Source organism: Mus pahari (assembly GCF_900095145.1).
Source record: "Mus pahari chromosome 4 unlocalized genomic scaffold, PAHARI_EIJ_v1.1 4_unlocalized, whole genome shotgun sequence".
NCBI lineage: Eukaryota > Metazoa > Chordata > Mammalia > Rodentia > Muridae > Mus > Mus pahari.
This window is the reverse complement of record NW_018391601.1, coordinates 34530-53511: the sequence shown is the minus strand read 5'-3', so window position 1 is coordinate 53511 and position 18982 is coordinate 34530. Positions and strand designations below refer to the sequence as shown.

Sequence of the window (18982 nt, the reverse complement as noted above, 5' to 3'; positions counted from 1 at the left end):
CCACCACCACTACCACCTCCACCACCACCACCACCACCACCACCACCACCACCACTACCCCACATATGTGTGGGGTCCGCAGGGACTAGAAAAAAACATCAGCGAACCCAAACTGGATTCACAGTATTTGTGAGCTGCCTGATGCATTGATATGTGTGCTGGGAAAGGAACTTGGGTCCTCTGGAAAAGCAGCAAGTGCTCTAAAACACTGTACCGTTAAAAGACAGTCCCTCTCCGCTGTCTTTTAATTACATTGTACAGTAACTTCCGCCTGACTGTAAGGATTTATGGGATAAATTTGTCAGATACTCACCTGGGGGAGCCAAGGGGAAACATGAGTATTCCTACTGAGTGAGATTATTACAACCTATGCTCAGAACACTTGGCCCACGGGGCACAGCCTGCTAGGCTGGCTTCCCGTGTAACAGAAGAAACCCTGAACCTGTTCAACTGGTTTGAGTCAAAGAAATGCACTCTCAATCAAAACACTGGACACTCATATTTCATCAGTAACATCATTCCTCTAAGAATTTCTGAGCTGTGCATATGATATTATGACAGTGGTATATGGGACGAGGAATGGACTTAACATACTGTAAGCAGGAACAGGCTCCAGGAGAACCTAAGAAGAATTTAGCTTTGGGTTGGCTTTTATCTCTTGAGGCAGTTATGTAGAAAACTTTCTATGTAGATGAGGCTGGTGTTGAACTCCTGATCCTACTGCCTCTACCTCCCAACATCTCAAGTCCTATAACTACAGGCAAGATGTGATAAGTGGCTGGGTTGGCTGAAGATGCATGAAGGACTTGGAACCCAGGTAGTCACTTCTACAAAAGCCTCTGTGGTGGAGACATTCTGGGGCAGTGCCATGCCCTTGCATGTGCTCAGTCAACGGCAGGCCGCTGAAGACAAATGTTAATAGTCCTGCCACCACTGAAGGGGAAGTATAGCCAGTTTCACTTCTCCAGACTGCTGAAAAGGTACTCCTATTTCCCTGCCCCCTCCTTGGGCTTGTTTGGTTCAACTGTTGCTGAGAGGATTAACATTCCCTCAGTTTAACATTTTTTTACATCTGATGTCTCCATTCTACTTGCTTTCCTATCTGGACTCTAAAATAAAGGAAATAAATGAAACTTAAAAAAAAGCTATATTAGGTATTTCTGTTTTACAGTATTGGTATTTGGTATTCTGTGTTATAGCAATAGCAAATATAACTGTCCAGTGTGTTCGATAAGAAGCAAACCACGCAGACAAGGAAGAACAGACACAGGAAACTGTTCCTCATGTTCTTACTTGGATCCAACTTCCAGAGAAAACCCCAGAAAGGGGACTTTTTAATTGGCCAAAGGTGAAAAGCCCACAGTCTCTCCACATGAAGCACAGAAGAGTGGAGGAGTGCTCTCTGTACCATTTCCTCTGGAAGCACATGATACAAACTGGCAGCACTCCACTTCTGGATCTAGATCTGTAGAATAAATGCCAGAGCCCTGAGTCTTCATCCCTTGGCTCAAAGCAGAGACCAAGTTATGTCCTCAGGACAGGGAGTGAAACCAAGCCACAGAAGAAAAGTGGCTTTGTTTTTCCCCACTTTGCACACACATCCTGGGAAGGAGAAATGCTCAGAGTCCTGCGTCCCTAACAACCCGCAGACAGTGAGCGTCCCCTGTTCTCTCCTGCAGAAAGAAGACAAGCCCACTCTCTATGTGTTCAATGCTGTGACCCAGGAGGTGATGCCGATGATGGAGGACATTTCTGTCCTGGATAAAAAGGTGTCTGACCTGAGAATGCTGGTAACTCTGAGATGCGGCTTCCCCGTGAGTGTCTACTGTCTCCGGACACCAACCGGACTGGAGATGTATGACTGCAACACCCTCAAGGATTACCAGACTGATATCGGTACTGCCCATCACATTTCATGTCAGCTGCCACCCAGGACCAGGGGTCTTTTATGCCAGGTTTGGCAGCTTTTCCAGAGGAAATGGAAACCTAGGTTTTTATATGTAGATTGTTAGGCTTATTTATTTACCCTAAAATAGCCAATACATTATGTGACTTAACTGTCAGAAGTATAAAAAGATGTACAGTGATAACTCTCCCTGGCCCCCTAAGCACTCTGTCCCCTCCTATAGGAAACCCTGGTTGCTATCAAGATTTAAAATCACAAATTACATCACACAATTTGGAGCTGCTGCAAACTGAAACCTCAGGAGGCACCCTGAGGGTATAAATTATCAATATTTTGTTTTTTCCTCTGGGTCTGTAGAATAAGAAATAATGGTTTCACAATTCTGCTTATTCTTCTATATAATTTTAGAATTTTTATTTGTGTGTATATGCATATGTATATGTGAACATATATGTGTGTATATATGTACATATACACACATACACACCTTTGGAGGCCAGAAGAAGGAGTCAGATCTCCTAGAGTTGGGGTTACAAGTGGTTATGAGCTGCTTGACCTGAGTGCTATAAACTGATCTCCAGATTCTCTACATGAGCGCCTCCCACGCTCTGAGCTGCCAAGCCATCTACAGCTCTGCTCTGCTAATTATTTTTCTTTTTAAAAAAGATTTATTTATTTATTTTATGTAAATACATCTCTGTCTTCAGACACACCAGAAGAGGCCATCAGGTCCTATTACAGATGGTTGTGAGCCACCATGTGGTTGCTGGGAATTGAACTCAGGACCTCTGGAAGAGCACTCAGTGCTTTTAACAGCTGAGCAGACTCTCCTGCCCTTCTTTGCTAGTTCTTAAAGCTACATGCTGCTAATATCATCAGGCTAGAAGAAAAAAACTCAAAGAACATCATCTTTGTCTTCTAAAGTACATTTCAAGCACATACAGGAGTTCAGCCATTCTTCTTTCTTAGTGCGGGTGGCAGCATTATAATACCGAGTCCTGAAACTTGCTTTGTATAATTGCATTTTAAAATGTTGCCAATTATATTAAAAACAACCTTTTTAGCAGCAGTTCTGTGCAGGATGAAAAGCTGGGTTAACTGACTGGAATTTGCCCAACCAAAAAGATGATAACTTCTCTTTCAGTAACATGCGTTCAGGTTACATCTTCTGTGGCCAAATGTCAACAGCAAAAAGTACTAGATTTGTCTTACCTATGGTAGGAAGTGACTCACATCTTGAATTATTGCTGAAAGGTGAATGAGTCCCTGCTGAAGATCAGGTCACCTCAGAGTGTGAGGGTGCTATAACATTTGCTGAAAGGGATTTTGAGTTCTAACAGACACACGGGGCTCTGTAGGCATGCTTGAGTTAAATAGTTTTGCTCTTAACTGCTAAATCGCCACTTACTGACATTTCTCCCTGCTCTTACTTTGCTTAGCAATCTACTTCCGTGGTGTTTGGAGCTGAGGATCTAAAACTGTTGATATCAACTCTTGTCTCTAATTTTGATCAGAAAGTGAAGCTGTAGGATTTGTCCCCAGAGTGCCACTCTAGTTCTGAGTGCTGGCTGGAGGCTTGTACGACCTGGAATGTAGGGCTCACTGGCATTTGTGCTCAAGCAGCTGATAATCCAATGCTTTCATTAAAGATCAAAAGATAGAACAACACTAGAATGCTTTCTGGAGGGCATTCATTCACTCACTTCTTGGATTGTGACATTTTAAAGCTGGGAAGGATTTGGAAATTGCTTGGTCCAAACCCACTTTTCCAAGATTAAAAAAATAATAATAATAAAATAAAGTTTCTAAAATTTCCATGATATGTTGAAGAATCCCTTAATTTTGAATGTGGGTGGTGGGAGTGGAGGGTATTTGGGAGAGAGGATTTCAGATGTAAAGTCTCGAGCCTACAGAACATAGCACATTGGAGCAAAGGCTCAAAGAGAAGGATGGGGTTAGGGAGGTGGCTTTGGCCTGCTTCTTGCCATTCCCACGGCATAACCAGCATTCCCTAGGTAGCCAACCAGCCCACTTGCTTTAACTAGAGAAATCCTGGCCAGAATTCCGCTCACTGGAGAACATCTCCACCCTCTACTCAATAAACCACCCTTGCTGCACACTGGCATTTGCAGCAAAGTGGAAGAGATGGGCTGTGGACATATCCTCAGTTATAATCCAACAAACCAAGTTGGTGTGAGCTAATGAGACCCCAGGGAGACGGTCGGGAGAATGCAGTCTGGAGTGTGTGGGATGGAGAGCTATGGGTGGTCAGAGAAGGGGGATGGGAGGCACTCTGGGCTTCCCAGACGCTCTCTACAGGATTGTGAGCATTCACTAATCCTAAGGAGAGGCTGAAAACAAAAGACTAAACTTTTCAAGCTTTCCCTGACCACACAGCGAAGCACAGTCCTACCAGCTAACCATGTCCATAATCCTAGCACTTACAAGACACAGACAAGAGAAGGTCACTCTCGTCTGTGTGGCAAGGTCCAAGCTGGCCAGACTTACACAGGGAGAGATTGACTGTCCCCACCTCCAAAAGGAAAAAAATAATTAGATGAGGAGCTGAGGAGATGGCTCAATGACAAAGAGCTTGTCACACAAACAGGAGGACCCAGGTTTGATTCCCCACTTCCCACATAAAGTCCAGGTGCAATGAATGATGCATGCCTAGAGCCCCAGATCTAGAGAACACAGACAGAAGACTCTATGGAGCCTGCTGGCCAGCTTATGTGGTCAATTGCTAAGGTTTTGATCAAAGAAGAGATCTTGTCTCAAAAATTAAGGTAAAAAGTAGATTAAGAGATTCTCAACAATGATCTCTAGCCTCTATACACATGCCCCTGCACACCCACACTGCTAAATGGATTTTGACTTGGGATTGAGGTCCTAAACATCCTTCAGCATTTGTATTGCGTGGTTATGTGAAGCAACACTCTTGGCAGTGATAGTTGTAAAGTTAAAATGTCACTCAACTCTGAAAGATATTGCAGATGATCTACATCTGCATCAAATATTCATCCAAGACAAATTTATCTGTCAGGTAGTGGTGGCAGTGGCAGTGCATGCCTTTAATCCCAGCACTTGGGAGCCAGAGGCAGGTGGATCTCTGAGTTCCAAGCCAGCCTGGTCTACAGAGTAAATTTCAGGACAGCCAGGGCTACAAAGAGAAACCCTGTCTTTAAAAAAAAAAATCTTATTTTTATTTATGTCTATGTGTGCATTTCAGGGTGTGTATATGTCCACAGAAGCCAGAAGATCCCTTGGAACTTGACTTACAGATCATTGTGAGCCCCCATGTGGGTGATGGGAACCAGATTCAGTTTCCTAGCAAGGGCAGTAAGAGCTTTGAACCACTGAACCCCAAGACTTAAATTTGATTTAAATCTTTATGTCAAAGTAGATAAAGTTTTCGATCTTAATGTCAGAATCTTTCATGTCAGAGGATAGCTTGCAGGTGTCAGTTCTTTCCTTCCGTCACACAGATCCTGGGATCAGACTCAGGCAGGCATGCTCCGCAACAACACCTTTGCTTTCTGAGCCACCTCACTGGCCCATAAACAGATTCTTTACGGTTAATTATAAATGTAAATGTCTGGTTCTCATACTTATTTGACGTGCCTCTTTCCCAACAAACTGCATATAATTTGTTGGGCAACAAGGACTTGCTAATGGAAAGAGTTCAAGAAGTCCAGGTTTGGATGTGGGCATAAAAATGAGAAGAATGAGAAACTACTCCTAAGTGTGGGATATTTTCTCATGAAAATCCCCGGCATTTGGGCATTAACGTACTCACTGAAAAGAGGGAAAAGCCAGCGTGCATGAGTGTTAACGGGTTTTCCCCACCCAATAAAGGCCAACACAGAAATATCTTCCCTGCTTCCTGATGAAAAGTTTCATCTTACTGTGCATCTTGCCCTGTTTAGAGAGGGGTAACAGTAGAGTTTAGCGTATTGCTGAGCCACAGTGGGAGACTGGACCATAAATTGTCTTTCTTGATCCACAGGCACAACACTTCGTTTGGATGTCTGGGATGGATGGAAGGAATTTCTCATGGGATGTCTTCTTGGGCAAAAACCTAAAGTCCAACACTACTTATCAAAAGAAGGACCGGTCCTCAAGTACGCAAGCTACAGCAGACGTTAGATGGCTTCAAGTCACTTAGTTCTAAGCCTCCATTCAACCATTAACCTGAATTCTCTGTTTAGACACAGTCCTGGTGCAAACCAATTTCACCTTACACAATTCGATAAGATATTATTATTATTATTACTATTACTATTATTTTAGATACTTGATAACTCAAGATAACAAGAGAGTCACTAGGACTGGTAATGGGTTGCAATCCAGGCAGATTTTCCTCTGGAACACTAACTAAATCTGTGACAAGTTTAGTTTGCATATCATACTTGGTTGGTTGGTTGGTTGGTTGGTTGGTTGGTTTTTTTCAACATAGGGTTTCACCGTGTAGCCCTGGCTGTCCTGGAACTTGCTCTGTAGACCTGGCTGGTCTCCAACTCAGAAATCCGCCTGCCTTTGCCTCCTGGGTGCCGGGATCAAAGGCGTGCGCCACCATCACCTAGCACATATCATACCTAAAATAACACTTTAAATATTCTTATCTTCAGAATAAATATCTTGCCATACATATTTAATTACTTTATTAAGCAACAGTATTTTTTTTAAAAAATCTGCCAAGTGATAGACTGAAAACAGCAGCCACTTCTTCCCAAACCTACATATATTTTATTAGCTAAATTTAATTGTTAAAACAATGTAACTCCAAATACAACTGTTGAATTTGCATTGAGTTATAACTGTAATTGCTTTTTAATTGAAAAAAAAAGCTGGGGTTTAACATCAGACATTTGTTACAAAACCATAAGCTGCTCTTCGATTTTAAATGATTGGTTGTATTTGAGCTTTGAAATGACAGTGGGTCTAGCTTCTCCTTTAGAGGCCTTATTAAGAGCTGGCTTGGCTGCCTGTTATTGCCTCCACCCAGCCCCTTTGCACACAGTGGCCATAGTTACACCCCAAACAAGGTACCAAGCTGCCTTCTCTGTGTTTCTCTGGCATGAATCTCACTCTGCTTGAATGTATTTGCTAAGAACCAGATAAAAAGCTCTCCTCTCAATGGATCAACAGTTCGCTTTTATTTAAGTTATTTATTTATTTATTTATTTATTTATTTATTTATTTATTTATTTATTTATCTTTTGTATAGGGTAATGTGTGTCTAGGGCTGTGGACATGGCTGGCTTGGAGAAGCTGCCAGGCATTTATTTTATGCGTTAACAGCCAGCTGCTTCACAAGTCTCGGTTGAATTGTTTGTGATACGGTGTTTTAGAGCAGCGCCCTCTTGTGGGCAAGTTAACCACGTTTTACTAAAGGGTAGACTTGCTCCAAAGGTTCATAGAGTGAACACAGGAGGCAGAGTTCTTACAACCTTGAAATATACAAAAATTCCCATCAGTTTCTGATTAGGGATAGTTGTAATTCTGTTTCATATTCTAAATCCGAACAAATAGTTGTATTACTTTTAATACAGCTGGGTTATTGAGTGCATTGCTCAAGATCAAACAACTACTGTGTCTATCACCTTTATAAATTCAGTAGTTCTCTGGGGTGGGGACCCTTCACTTTGCTTTACAGGTAAGGAAATAGAGATTTCAAAAATGTATATGGTCAGGCTGAAATGCTTTTTATTCCTCTCTACCTAATCAGCTCATCTTTATTGAGCACTTATTATGTACCGTACTGTGAAGTCCTAAGAATTCAGCAGTAAGAAACGATGGTTGTTGTATTCTGTAAGCTTACAGCACAGAAGCTTTCTAGGGATTAACTGAGTCAATCGTTGTAAGCATGCTTGGCCCACAGTAAGCAAGCTATAACATCAAGTTTCATTGCTATTATTATTCAGTATGAGAGGGGCTGTGACCGAGCATGCTGCAGATGGCATGTCATGGGGACAGTAGGACGAGTATCTGAGAGTGGTAAATAAGAACCGAGAACTACAGGTTTGCATTCCAGTAGGACATAAGGAAAAAGAAAAGAAATCAGTGTGTTGAAGGAGGTAATCCAGAACTACATGCAAAGACCTGGGAGCGAGGTAGCTTCAAGGAACTGGGTGACCCGTGAGGAAAGCGGGCAGTTGGTAGGCAGAGGCTGGAAGTCCGAGAGAGACCTCTTCATGGGGAAGTATGAAGGAATTTTGTCTTACCTATCACGCTTTGAGAAGACATTGGGAATGGGAAGGAACAAGACTGCTCTTTAAAAACTAGCTCACACTGGGTGCAAAAACCCCCACCTACAATCCCAGCACTCAAGAAGGTAGGGGCAGGATCGGGGTCCGAGGCCGGGCTTAGGTATTTAGTGAGTTCAAAACTAGTGTGGGCTATCTATAGGAGACCTTGTCTCAAAAAAATGTAACTGATTGTGGGGGCGGTGTGTGTGTGTGTGTGTGTGTGTGTGTGTTGTACATTGTGTGGTGAATGTGCATGAATCTGTGTGCTCATGCATGGAAAGTCCAGGAAGTTGTCAAGTGTCTCCTGAGACAATGTCTCTCTCTGACCCTCCAGCCAGGCCAGTGGGCAGCAAGTCCCAGCAATTCTGCCTCTGCCCTTACGGCTCCGGGTTACAGGTTCACCTGAAGCACTTTACCCACTGCACCAATATCCCAAACCATCTAGACCCTGCTTACGGTTAGCATAAGGAACGAGCGTTGGTTTTGTCGTTTCATCGACTTGCTAATCCTTTGTACCAAACTTGTTCCACTCGTTCAGGTACCAGAAAAGGGTAGCCCTGTACATCGCTGCTTTTCATGGACACACTGAGCTCACTGAATGGGCTCTGAAGCAGGGGGTGCAGCCCCATGAGGCAGTTGGGGTTCACCCTTATCGAGCATGGTGCCATGAAGCCCTTCACAGAGATGTCTCTAACTGCCCTATTCACGCAGCCGCAGAAGCTGGCCAGCTGTTAATTCTGAAGGCCTTTGTCAACTGCAGTGTACTGTGCCTGGAATGCAAGAACGCGGCAGGACAGTCTCCCCTGGCCATCGCATCAAAACACCAGCATAAAGACTGTGTGTTGTATTTACTGAGTAAAATGTGTTCCACGGTGTCTTTTCAAAAACTTTCAGTCCCGATGAGGATTTATATTAAAATAAAGCAGTGGATTCTCCGAGCTCAGAGTTGTAGGTGCCTTGGCAGAGGGAGGGTCTCTGGGGCTAAAGTCGGAGACACTGTGATGGTTGATGGTTTCACCGAGCCCAAGATGACCTCCAAGAGCTGGGACAAGGCTGAAGACAAGAGCCGGCAAACTGCCCAGAGTAAACTACCACCCTGCAAGCGACAGTCAAGCAGGAAACCTGTCGACTCTTTACCAGTGACGCAGCGAGACACCAGAAAACCAATCCTCACATTCCCGCCCGTAGTAGATGCGAAGAGCTTCTCAGAAGTGCGAAGTCATCAACGAGAAAACCAGAAAAAGATGTCTGCCCCGGCTAGAAAAGAAAAGCACATCAAAAACCCCTATCTCCCCCAGGTCCCCCTCCCTCCCGTTTCAAGAGTGGATTATGCACACCCTCTCTTCTACTGCCCTCCGCCCCGGGCGGACGCTTTGCTAAGGTCCCTCTTCGCATCGTTCTCAGAGCACAGTGAGAGGACTCCACGCGAGAATGCCATCTACTGCTTGGCTGTGGCAAGGTAATGGTAATGTTTTCTCTTCAAATATACAAGGGCAAATCCTAAATGAGGCAGGCCTAGGACAGAGAAGTATTCATGAAGCCCTACTATGGTATACTGAGTAATACAGACTGCTTTAAAATGTCAGCACTTAATTAGTACCAAGAACTGTGTCTCACCGAGCCGAGCCTCTCTTGCCTGTAGTAACTTGGGAGTCAGAGTCCCGTGGTGGTGGGGAGGCGTGTTTCAAGCCTGGGACTCTATCTCAGAAAACAAAACAACAGAAGGATCTTAACCTCATACTTAGATCAAAAGAAAACCTCAGCTGGTGCTATTACCCAGTCCATGTGTCTGTCTTCATCCCGAGAGATCTCAGGAGGGGAAACAGGACAAGGAAACTTGAAATCTGGGAGGGTGTCATCAAAACTGTCACAGTTGGGGACACACAAGTGTCAAGGGGGCTTTCTGGAACAGAAACTACTGTAACCGAAAAATGAAACTTTCCCGTTAAATCATTTATGTTCTATCTTACATATGAGGCATAGCTGGTTATCTAGGTTACAGAGATGTAGGATGGGCCTTTTCCCTCGCTCAGGATCAGGAGAGACTTTAAAACAAGGCTTTCCTTTCTAGACTGGTTTTGTTTTGTTTTCCCTCCTAAGTTGCTGCCACCTAGTGGTGAGAGTAGTTTACGCTGTAAAATTCAAAATTAAGAGATCCAACTTTATATGTCAATTAAAATGTATTTTAAGAATAAAAAATCGAACATATCTCAGTGTTGTGGATCATGCCTATGGTCCGGGCCTCTTTTTTAACTGAATCCAATTAAAAGGCTACTCACTTTCTATATTATGTCTGTAATCGCTAAACTATGTTCTAATGAAGAGATACTAGTTCAGTGGAAAGATATCATGTTGATAATCTAGTTATCATCATGGTAGATTCTGTTCCCTCTTCTGTAAAGTAGGTTTAAACAAACAGTAAATCCTCCCAGAGACACCCTTAGTCTTACTAAAGGTGTATCCAGTTCTTTAATTTCTCTATCTGGCTATTTGCTCAACATATCACCTATGAAACTAATTTGTATTTTATGTATATTGGTTTTTCTTATTTCTATGTATCCCAGCTTTATGTAATATACCATATTCTAATATATCTATGCACTTTATTGGGGGGGGGGATCTGGGTTGTCTTTAACTTAGAGGCTGTTTTGAATTAAAATATATGGCTATTTTTATAATATTTTTATTCCTCTCTCAAAGATTATATCCTGACCACAGCTTCCCTCCCACTAGCTTTTCCTCCAACCCCCATCACCATTCACCTCATCTCTTTCCCAGTTCACTTCCTCTTCCTCCCCTCAGAGAAGAGCAGGCCTCCAGGTACATCAACCAAACACAGCATAACAAGCTACAATAAAACCAGGCACAGACCATCGTATTAAGCCTGGGCAAGGCAAACCAGTAGGAGGTATACGGTCACACAAACAGGCAAAACGGTCAGGAACAGGCCCTGCTTCCAGCATTAGGATTCCCAGAAGAACACCAAGCTACTCAGTCATCTCACATATTCCCAGGAGCTAAGTCAGACCCCTATAGGCTCCCAGATCTCTGCGAGTCCCTCAGGCCTCAGTTTAATTGTTTCCTGCTATCTTCTCTTCTTTTTTTTTTTTTTTTTTTTTTTTTTTTTTTTTTTTTTTAGATTTATTTATTTATTATATGTAAGGACACTGTAGCTGTCTTCAGACACCCCAGAAGGGGGCATCAGATCTTATTACGGGTGGTTATGAGCCACCATGTGGTTGCTGGGATTTGAACTCAGGACCTTTGGAAGAGCAGTCAGTGCCCTTACCCGCTGAGCCATCTCACCAGCCCCCGCTATCTTCTCTTCTTAAGTGTGTTTGCTTCTTTTTGTTCTAGAGCTTTCAGATGTGCTGTTAACTTCTCTTAGTATGAGATCTTACCAATTTCTTTATAAAGGCACTTGGTGCTATAAATTTTCCTCTTAGCACTGCTTTCATTGTGTCCCATAAGCTAGGGTATGTGATGCCTTCATTTTCATTGAATTCTAGGAAGTCTTTAATTTCTTTTTCTTTTTTTTTTTTTCTTCTTTGACCCAGTGGTCATTCAGTAAAGAGTTTCCATGAGAGTGTTGTTTCTGTTGTTAAAGTCCAGCTTTAATCCAAGGTGGTCTGATAAGATATATTGAGAGCTAGGCATTGAAGTCTCTATTATTGTGCGAAGATCAATGAGTGATTTAAGCTTTAGTAATGTTTCTTTTACAAATGTGGTTGCCCTTTCATTTGGGACAAAGAATATGGGAACTGAAACATCATCTTGAAGGATTTTTCTATCTTCATGACTATGAAATGTCCTTCTCAATCTCTTTTGATTAATTTTTGTTTGAAGTCCATTTTATTAGTTCTTAGAATGGCTACACCAGCATGTTTCTTAAGTCCACTTTCTTGGAAAAGCTTTATCCAACCCTTTACCCGTAATGTCTATCTTTGGTATTGAAGTGTGTTTCTTGTATGCAGCAGAAGAATGGATCCTGTTTCTGTATCAATTCTGTCAGCATATGTCTTTTTATTGAGAAACTGAGTCCACTGATATGAGAGATATTAATGACCAATGAGTTAATTCCTAGTGTTATTTTGTTTGTTTTTGTTGGCAGTGGTGGTGGTGTGGTATGTGTTTCCCTTCTTTGGGTTTTGCTGCTGTAAGATTATTTTCTTTGTTTCATGGGTGTGGTTAAGCTTCTTGGGTTAGAGTTTTCCTTCGAGGACTTTTCTGTAGGACTGGATTTCTGGATAGATATTTACATCTGACTTTGTCATGAAATATCTTCTTTTCTCTATTTATGGTGATTGAGAGTTTTGTTAGGTGTAGTAGTCTGAGCCGTTGTTGATTGTGTTCTTACACTGGAGCTTAGGTATCTGGGTTTAGGATGAATATATGTCTAGGTGCTGATTACTGGGTTTGTCTTTGTTGGATGGATGTTTTCCCCCTACGTTTCTGTTTCCTCTTTAGTTTCTCATCTTTGTGCCCTGGATTTCTAGAAGCCTGTTTGACCTCTGATCCACAAGGGGATCTCTGACCACATTGGAGTCTTGACTTTTGGCAGCTTGCTTGGCCTTTGGCGCAGCAGGGGGTCTCTGTTGTTCTGACTGGTGTGGCCTGCACCTGAGCAGCTGGAGTCTGCTGGAAATGGGGGCAAGGGCCTGGCCACCAATACACAACTGCTTTTGTGTAAGTCCTTCGGTGATATCAGCATCTCTTTCTCTTTTTCTGTATCTAGGAATGAATAGATAATAGGGTATGTTTGTGGTTGGCTTTTGTAACTACTTCTGGTCAGTTTTCTCTGTTATGCTGGGGTTTTTGCAGCTGTGTAAGACTAGAACTGTCAAATAATCAATTCAAGGTTGAGAAGAAAATTTCTAGAAAAAATAATCGTGTCATAAAAAGGATTAGTGCAGAAAGGAGAGTCCCATAAGGGGTGGCCCTCCTGGCTGTTTTTCCTTGACAGTTACTTCAGGCAAATCCATGTTCTGGTTCTCATTTCTCAATATTTTTCTCTTTTACTTCAACATATTTGTCTCTGCCCACTTTCCATGGTGCCTTTCTCAGGATCTGTTTAGTCTTTCTGGGCTGCTAGACTCAGAAAGTAAGGGAGAGACCTATAGTCTCATACCCCTGTAATCTCTTGTCATCTTGTTGGTCTAGTTTACATGTGTTATGACAGTCAAGGAAGTCAGGGGGTCTTTCTGAATCATCCAGCCAGTCAACCCAGACAATCAGAGGCTCTAAGTATTTATCTCCACATAACCACTGCAGCTCTTTTGTCATAAAGGCACACACATGTGATCAGCACACATCTTAACTCAGTGTGCACTAACACCGAGCTGCTATTACAGGTAGAAACTAAGCAAGAACCTCACTGTCCATAATGGGTCAGGTCAGTTAAAGCAACCACTGGAAGGCTAGTCTCCCAGCCCAGGACTCCTAACACACCATGTGAAAGTGCTGGGTGGACCAACAGTCACTGATGAACTCTACATTTAGAGTAATGAAAGTGGAGCTTCTACAGTTGAATCGAGGATCACATTGCTGCAGTTAGCACAGACACGGGCTAATATGATCTATCTTGGTGAGTTTGTATGGCTTTTGCAGGGATGGGAGTGACTGAGACCAAAGGTCAGAGAGTCTTGGAGTAGAAGACAGTGTAGGATTAGCATAGGTCAAAGGAAATGTCTATAGTGTTGAACAAAACATCAGATTCCAATGAGCTTCATGTGATCCAAAGTCCAGGTGAGTGACTATTCAAATGTAGGAGACTGTTTCAGAAGGCTGTGTTAGAGCACATGGAAATCAGACATCAGCCTGAATGCCCACTCTGAACAGTCTCTGTGCTTGAAAGGTAGCCAGAGCTCTCTATTCTGTTTTGTTTGTCGTTTTAAAAAGGCATACCTTCTGTGTTTTGTTCATGTATTTTGTGTTTCCAGTAAATAAAACAGTTCCTGGTATATAGGTGGTGCACAACCTTCAACATGTACATGAATGTAGACGAGCCAGAGTTCAGATACCAAGGGAGAACAAAGGGTGAGCTCTGAACAGGGAGGAGTGGAAATATGCTTCAGAAAGAAGGAGAGCAGTCCCCAGATCAAGTCAGGTGGCATATGGAGAAAAGACAACTAAGTATGAGCGACTGTTTCCGGGTTAAGAGTTAATAGTATGGGCAGCATAGATAGGTTAACATACTTTAGAGGATTCAGAGAAACATATCCACTGAGATAAAGCAAGAAGTTAGACACAACATTTTAAAACCTAATGAAAGGACTGGCTCCATGAATTTAATTTGTATTGTTTTTGCTTTGTTTTGTTTTGTTTTGTTTTGTAGTGCCTTTAAAGAGAAGCGATGGCTTCAGCAGTTAGAAATAGCAAAAGTCCTAGCCAAAAGGAGCATTTCTAACCTGACTGTCAAAGGAGGTCCGGCAAAGTGTGAAAACTATCCAGAAACCGTGCTTTGAAAAGTCACGGCAGCCCTGGTTTGAATAGAGACATGGCCAAACAGAAGCTCCAATTTTGATGGCAACATCCAATAATAGTTCTAATGCTGCACAACTTTGACCTGATGAGGAGCAATGTTTAACAGCAAGCTTTCCTGAACACTGTATTATTCAAAACTCTCATTCTCTATAGAATGAGTACGTATTAAAAGGGCTTATTGGGTTGGCTTACATGGTGTCGTTTGGGTATGCAAACACCAGGTTCCTTCACACTGAAGAACCAGGTGCCTGCTCAACCCAGGAGGCTGTATGACCCCACAATCCCAACAAGCTGCCGAAGGTGTGGAGGATTCTTGGTCTTCCCTTCACATCAGCAGCCAGAAGAAGATGGATTTTTCTATCAGGAAAGGGATGCAGCTGCAGCGGTGACAGGAGAAATCAGGGCACAAAGGCAAGCAGGCAAGAAGCAAAGGTTCCCCCTGGGGCCTCCCTACATGTGGCCACTATGGTGATTTGAAAAAGAATAGGGCTCATATATTTGAATGCTTTGTTTGTTTGCGTGCTTGTTGTTGTTTTGTTGTTGTTGTTGCTGTTTTGTTTGTTGAGAGAGTGTGGGCTTTGAGGTTTCAAATGCCCATGCCTGGCCCACTCTCTCTCTCTCTCTCTCTGCCTGTGCATCAGAACGTAGCTCTCAGCTAATGGACCTTGCATGATCCTCATCAGGATAACAGATTAAACCTCTGAAACTGTAAGCCAGCCCCCAACTGAATGCTTTCGTTCATAAGAGTTGCCTGGTTCATGGTGTCTCTTTGAAGCAATAGAAGAGTGACTAGGAGAGCTGCCAGTAGAAGATGCCATTTAAGGTGGACCTACTCACTTTTAAATAAACCAATCAAGAAAACCCCTCCCACACATCCTCTCGGGCTAACTTTTGTCTAGATAATCCCTCACAGGTGAGCTTTGGAGACTTATCTCTTAATCAATTCCAGATACAGTCAAGTGGACATCCAAGGTTAACCATAAGGGATATAGACATCCAAATGCCACTTAAATTCTTTTTTTTTTTTAATTTATTTTAAGTATGTGAGTGCATTGTAGCTGTCTTCAGACACACCAGAAGAGGGCATCGGATCCCTTTATAGATGGTTGTGAGCTACCATGTGGTTGCTGGGATTTGAACTCATGACCTCTGAAAGAGAAGCCAGTGCTCTTAACCACTGAGAGATCTCCCCAATCCCCTAGCACTTAAATTCTTAAAAGACAATACTGTTCTGATGTGTTGATTCTACTGTTAAGAATGTGGCCCCCATTAGAGTTTCAGAAAGAACTCATAGGAAAACAAACAAAAGCTGACAGCAGAAGTTGCCTGTGGGGGTTAGGAAATCCAGGAGGATATAAGATTAAGAGTTTGGCAGGCTAGAGAGATGGCTCAGTGGTTAAGAGTATTAAATGCTCTTCCAGAGGTTCTGAGTTTAATTCCCAGTAACCACATAGTGGCTCACAACCATCTGTAATGGGATCTGATGCCCTCTTCTGGTGCGTCTGAAGACAGCTACAGTGCACTCACACATAAAATAAATAGATCTTTAAAAAGAAATGGGAATTTAGAATTTTTATCATATTTTTTACCTTGTTTTTTCCTGAGTTTGTTTTAATTCTCTGGAGTTTAAAAGTCATATAAATAAAGTAGTAAGATAACTTTTAATTAAGACTCTATATAACTAGGTCCCTGAGATTTACCAAAAGCTCCTGGGTTTAGACATTTTAACTCCCGCTGGAGTATCTCTTGCCATTTATTTTTCAAACTGAAGTAAAGCTTACATACGATGAGTCACATGAATATTACATGTATCAGGTAGTGGATCTAACAAGCTTGTGTCTGTGTAAAGAATACCCTAGTCAACATGTAGAACAGCTGAGTTACCCGTAGGACATTGGTTAAGCTGTTGAATAAATCTCAATCTTGAAGGACTGTGCTGTTCCGATGTTAATTTCTAGACAAAAGATTTGCAAAGCACTTGGAACACTATTGTTCACTTGAGGTCTGATGGTTTGTGATTAATTTACATTGCTGCGTTTATCAGTGGCACTTTTTGTTAGGGCTTTGTTTTTTGTTTGTTTGTTTTTGTTTTGTTTGTCTTGTTTTTTGGTTTTTTGAGACAGGGTTTCTCTTTGTAGCCCTGGCTGTCCTGGAACTCACTTTGTAGACCAGGCTGGCCTCGAACTCCCAAGTGCTGGGATTAAAGGCATGCGCCACCACCGCCTGGCTAGGGCTTTGTTTTTATGAGGCATGATTTAATGTGTGGTTCTGGCTGGCCTGGAACTAACTTTGTAGTCCAAATTACTCTAAAATCTGTGGCAATCCTTCTGCCTCAGCCTCCCAAGTGCTAGGAATTATAAGCATGAGCTGTTACACTCCACCCAGTACTCGATTTTTTTTTTTATTACTTCCTTGGTAGTTAGAATTCTGTTTGTAGATGTATCATATCATCTATTGCCATGCATAGAAATTTAGACTGTCACCATTTCTGAGATATTATGAATAAAGCATTTTTGGACAGTATTGTCAAAGTGTTTTCTGGATATCTGTTTTTGGTGTTGGGGGGTGGCGTTAAATACCTAGGAACAGAATTACTTGGTAATAAAGTGAGTACAAAATTATCATTGAAAGAAATTGTCTAGGAGTGTTTTGAGTAGCTTTGCAATTTCACACTTCCACCACAACAGAAAGGAGCTCTCATTTGACATGCCTCCCTAACACTTGCTTCAAGGCCTAACAAACAAGTTCAAATGTTTCCAAGCAGCCGGCCAGAGGCCTCCTGTCCTCCTCAGAAATCACAGGCAGGCAAGAAGAATTTCTTCTAATGCTATCCTCTGATGGGTTTTATAACCCTTGGCAGCAGAAGGTAGCAGCAGGTTGGCTCAGTGGTGGTGGGAGCCTCCACGGTCACATCTCCTGTGCAGATTCCTGACAGTAACACTCCTGACCCTGCAAGTGTGATGAGCCCTGGGCAGGCCTTGGGTGTTGGAATAGACCTTGAACAAACAGTGTCGGACTCTGACTAAGGAGCCTCTCCCTTAAAGCTTGCTGAAATCCCCTGCTGCTATGTTGGAATGCCAACCTCTTGCCAGGCATGGTGGCGCATGGCTTTAATCCCAGCACTCAGGAGGCAGACACCAGCAGACCTCTGAGTTCAAGGTCAGCCCTTCCTCAGAAGTTCCAGGCTGTCTCAGAAGACCACAAAACCAAACAAGACAAAACCCCCCGGTTCTTCCCTTCTCACTGCCATTGCCAAACTCATCTGCCCACTCTGCCCTTGCATCCTGATATCCAGGCAAGGCAGTTTCTAAAGATAAACAGGCCTGTGTGGATAAACAGCTCCAGGAGGGAGAAACTACAGGCTTGCATGTAGCCCTAGCAGTTGCATTCCCAAACGGCCTACATAAGCCCAAGCACCTTTTCCTTTTGAAGACACCGCCTTCATCCTGCGCCCGCCCTTACTGTTTGAAATGAAGAGTTCCATCCGTGGAGGGCAGACTGGTCTGTTCCTTTAAGCTGCCTCAGAAATCTAACGTCAGGTAGTGGAATCCTTACTTCTACAAGGTTCGTGGCTCTTGTATAAGTCTACAGTACCAAGACTCTTTTATAGATGTAAAAAAAAAAAAAAAAAAAATCAAGATACCTTAGTCTTGGGCAGTAGCCAGCACTGAAAATTCTAAATAGGCAGGTATCCAATTCTGGGCCCGGGTTAGTTGAAAACATTGGTTCCCTAGAACTCGAGAACTCTTTATTTCTAAAATAATTTTTATGACATTAGGAGGAGACAGAGAGTGAGGAAAAGGGAGAGTTAGGAGGGGTGTGTTTATATGTGAACACATGTGCCTCAGTGTACTTTGTTAAGTCAGAGAACAACTCGTAGGAGTCGGTTTTTTTCTTCTACCATGAGGGTCGCAGGGGTTGACCTCTTGTCTTCAGGCTTCGCAGCGAGCAGCTTTTACCCACTGAGCTATCTTACCCAGCCAGTCTGTTTGAGTCTTTACAATCTTCTATCCCTCTTCAGTTCCGAAGAAACTGGTTATTTTACGTTTCAGGCCTCTCAGCTCTCCCTCTTCTGCTGGCAAGGATCAGGCTGTGCTGTCCCTTCTGTGGCTTGATGTTCAGGATGCTCAGCTGTGATAACATAAAGTCCTACACAAACCATTCAAAACTACCCTAGTTGGGGGTTGTACCTTCAGAAACCAATGCAAAGACCTGTGCTCATAGTGTAGTTTCTTCAAGGTATTTGTGGAGTGTACAAAATAGTCACTACATGTATTTATGTATATATANGTGTGTGTGTGTGTGTGTGTGTGTGTGTGTGTGTGTGTGTGTGTGTGTGTGNGCG

General features: G+C 42.8%; 1 protein-coding gene across 1 annotated transcript in view; it reads left to right on the top strand.

Moving 5' to 3' along the window:
* The window catches only part of Ankub1 (ankyrin repeat and ubiquitin domain containing 1), a 29416-nt gene extending 14798 nt beyond the window's left edge, over positions 1 to 14618 (top strand). The window contains exons 3-6 of the mRNA XM_021188869.1: positions 1680 to 1896; positions 5913 to 6027; positions 8693 to 9613; positions 14489 to 14618. Of these exons, the coding sequence (XP_021044528.1) occupies positions 1680 to 1896; positions 5913 to 6027; positions 8693 to 9613; positions 14489 to 14618 (1383 nt within the window). The remainder of the gene's footprint in view (positions 1 to 1679; positions 1897 to 5912; positions 6028 to 8692; positions 9614 to 14488) is intronic.
* Positions 14619 to 18982: the final 4364 nt, after the last annotated feature.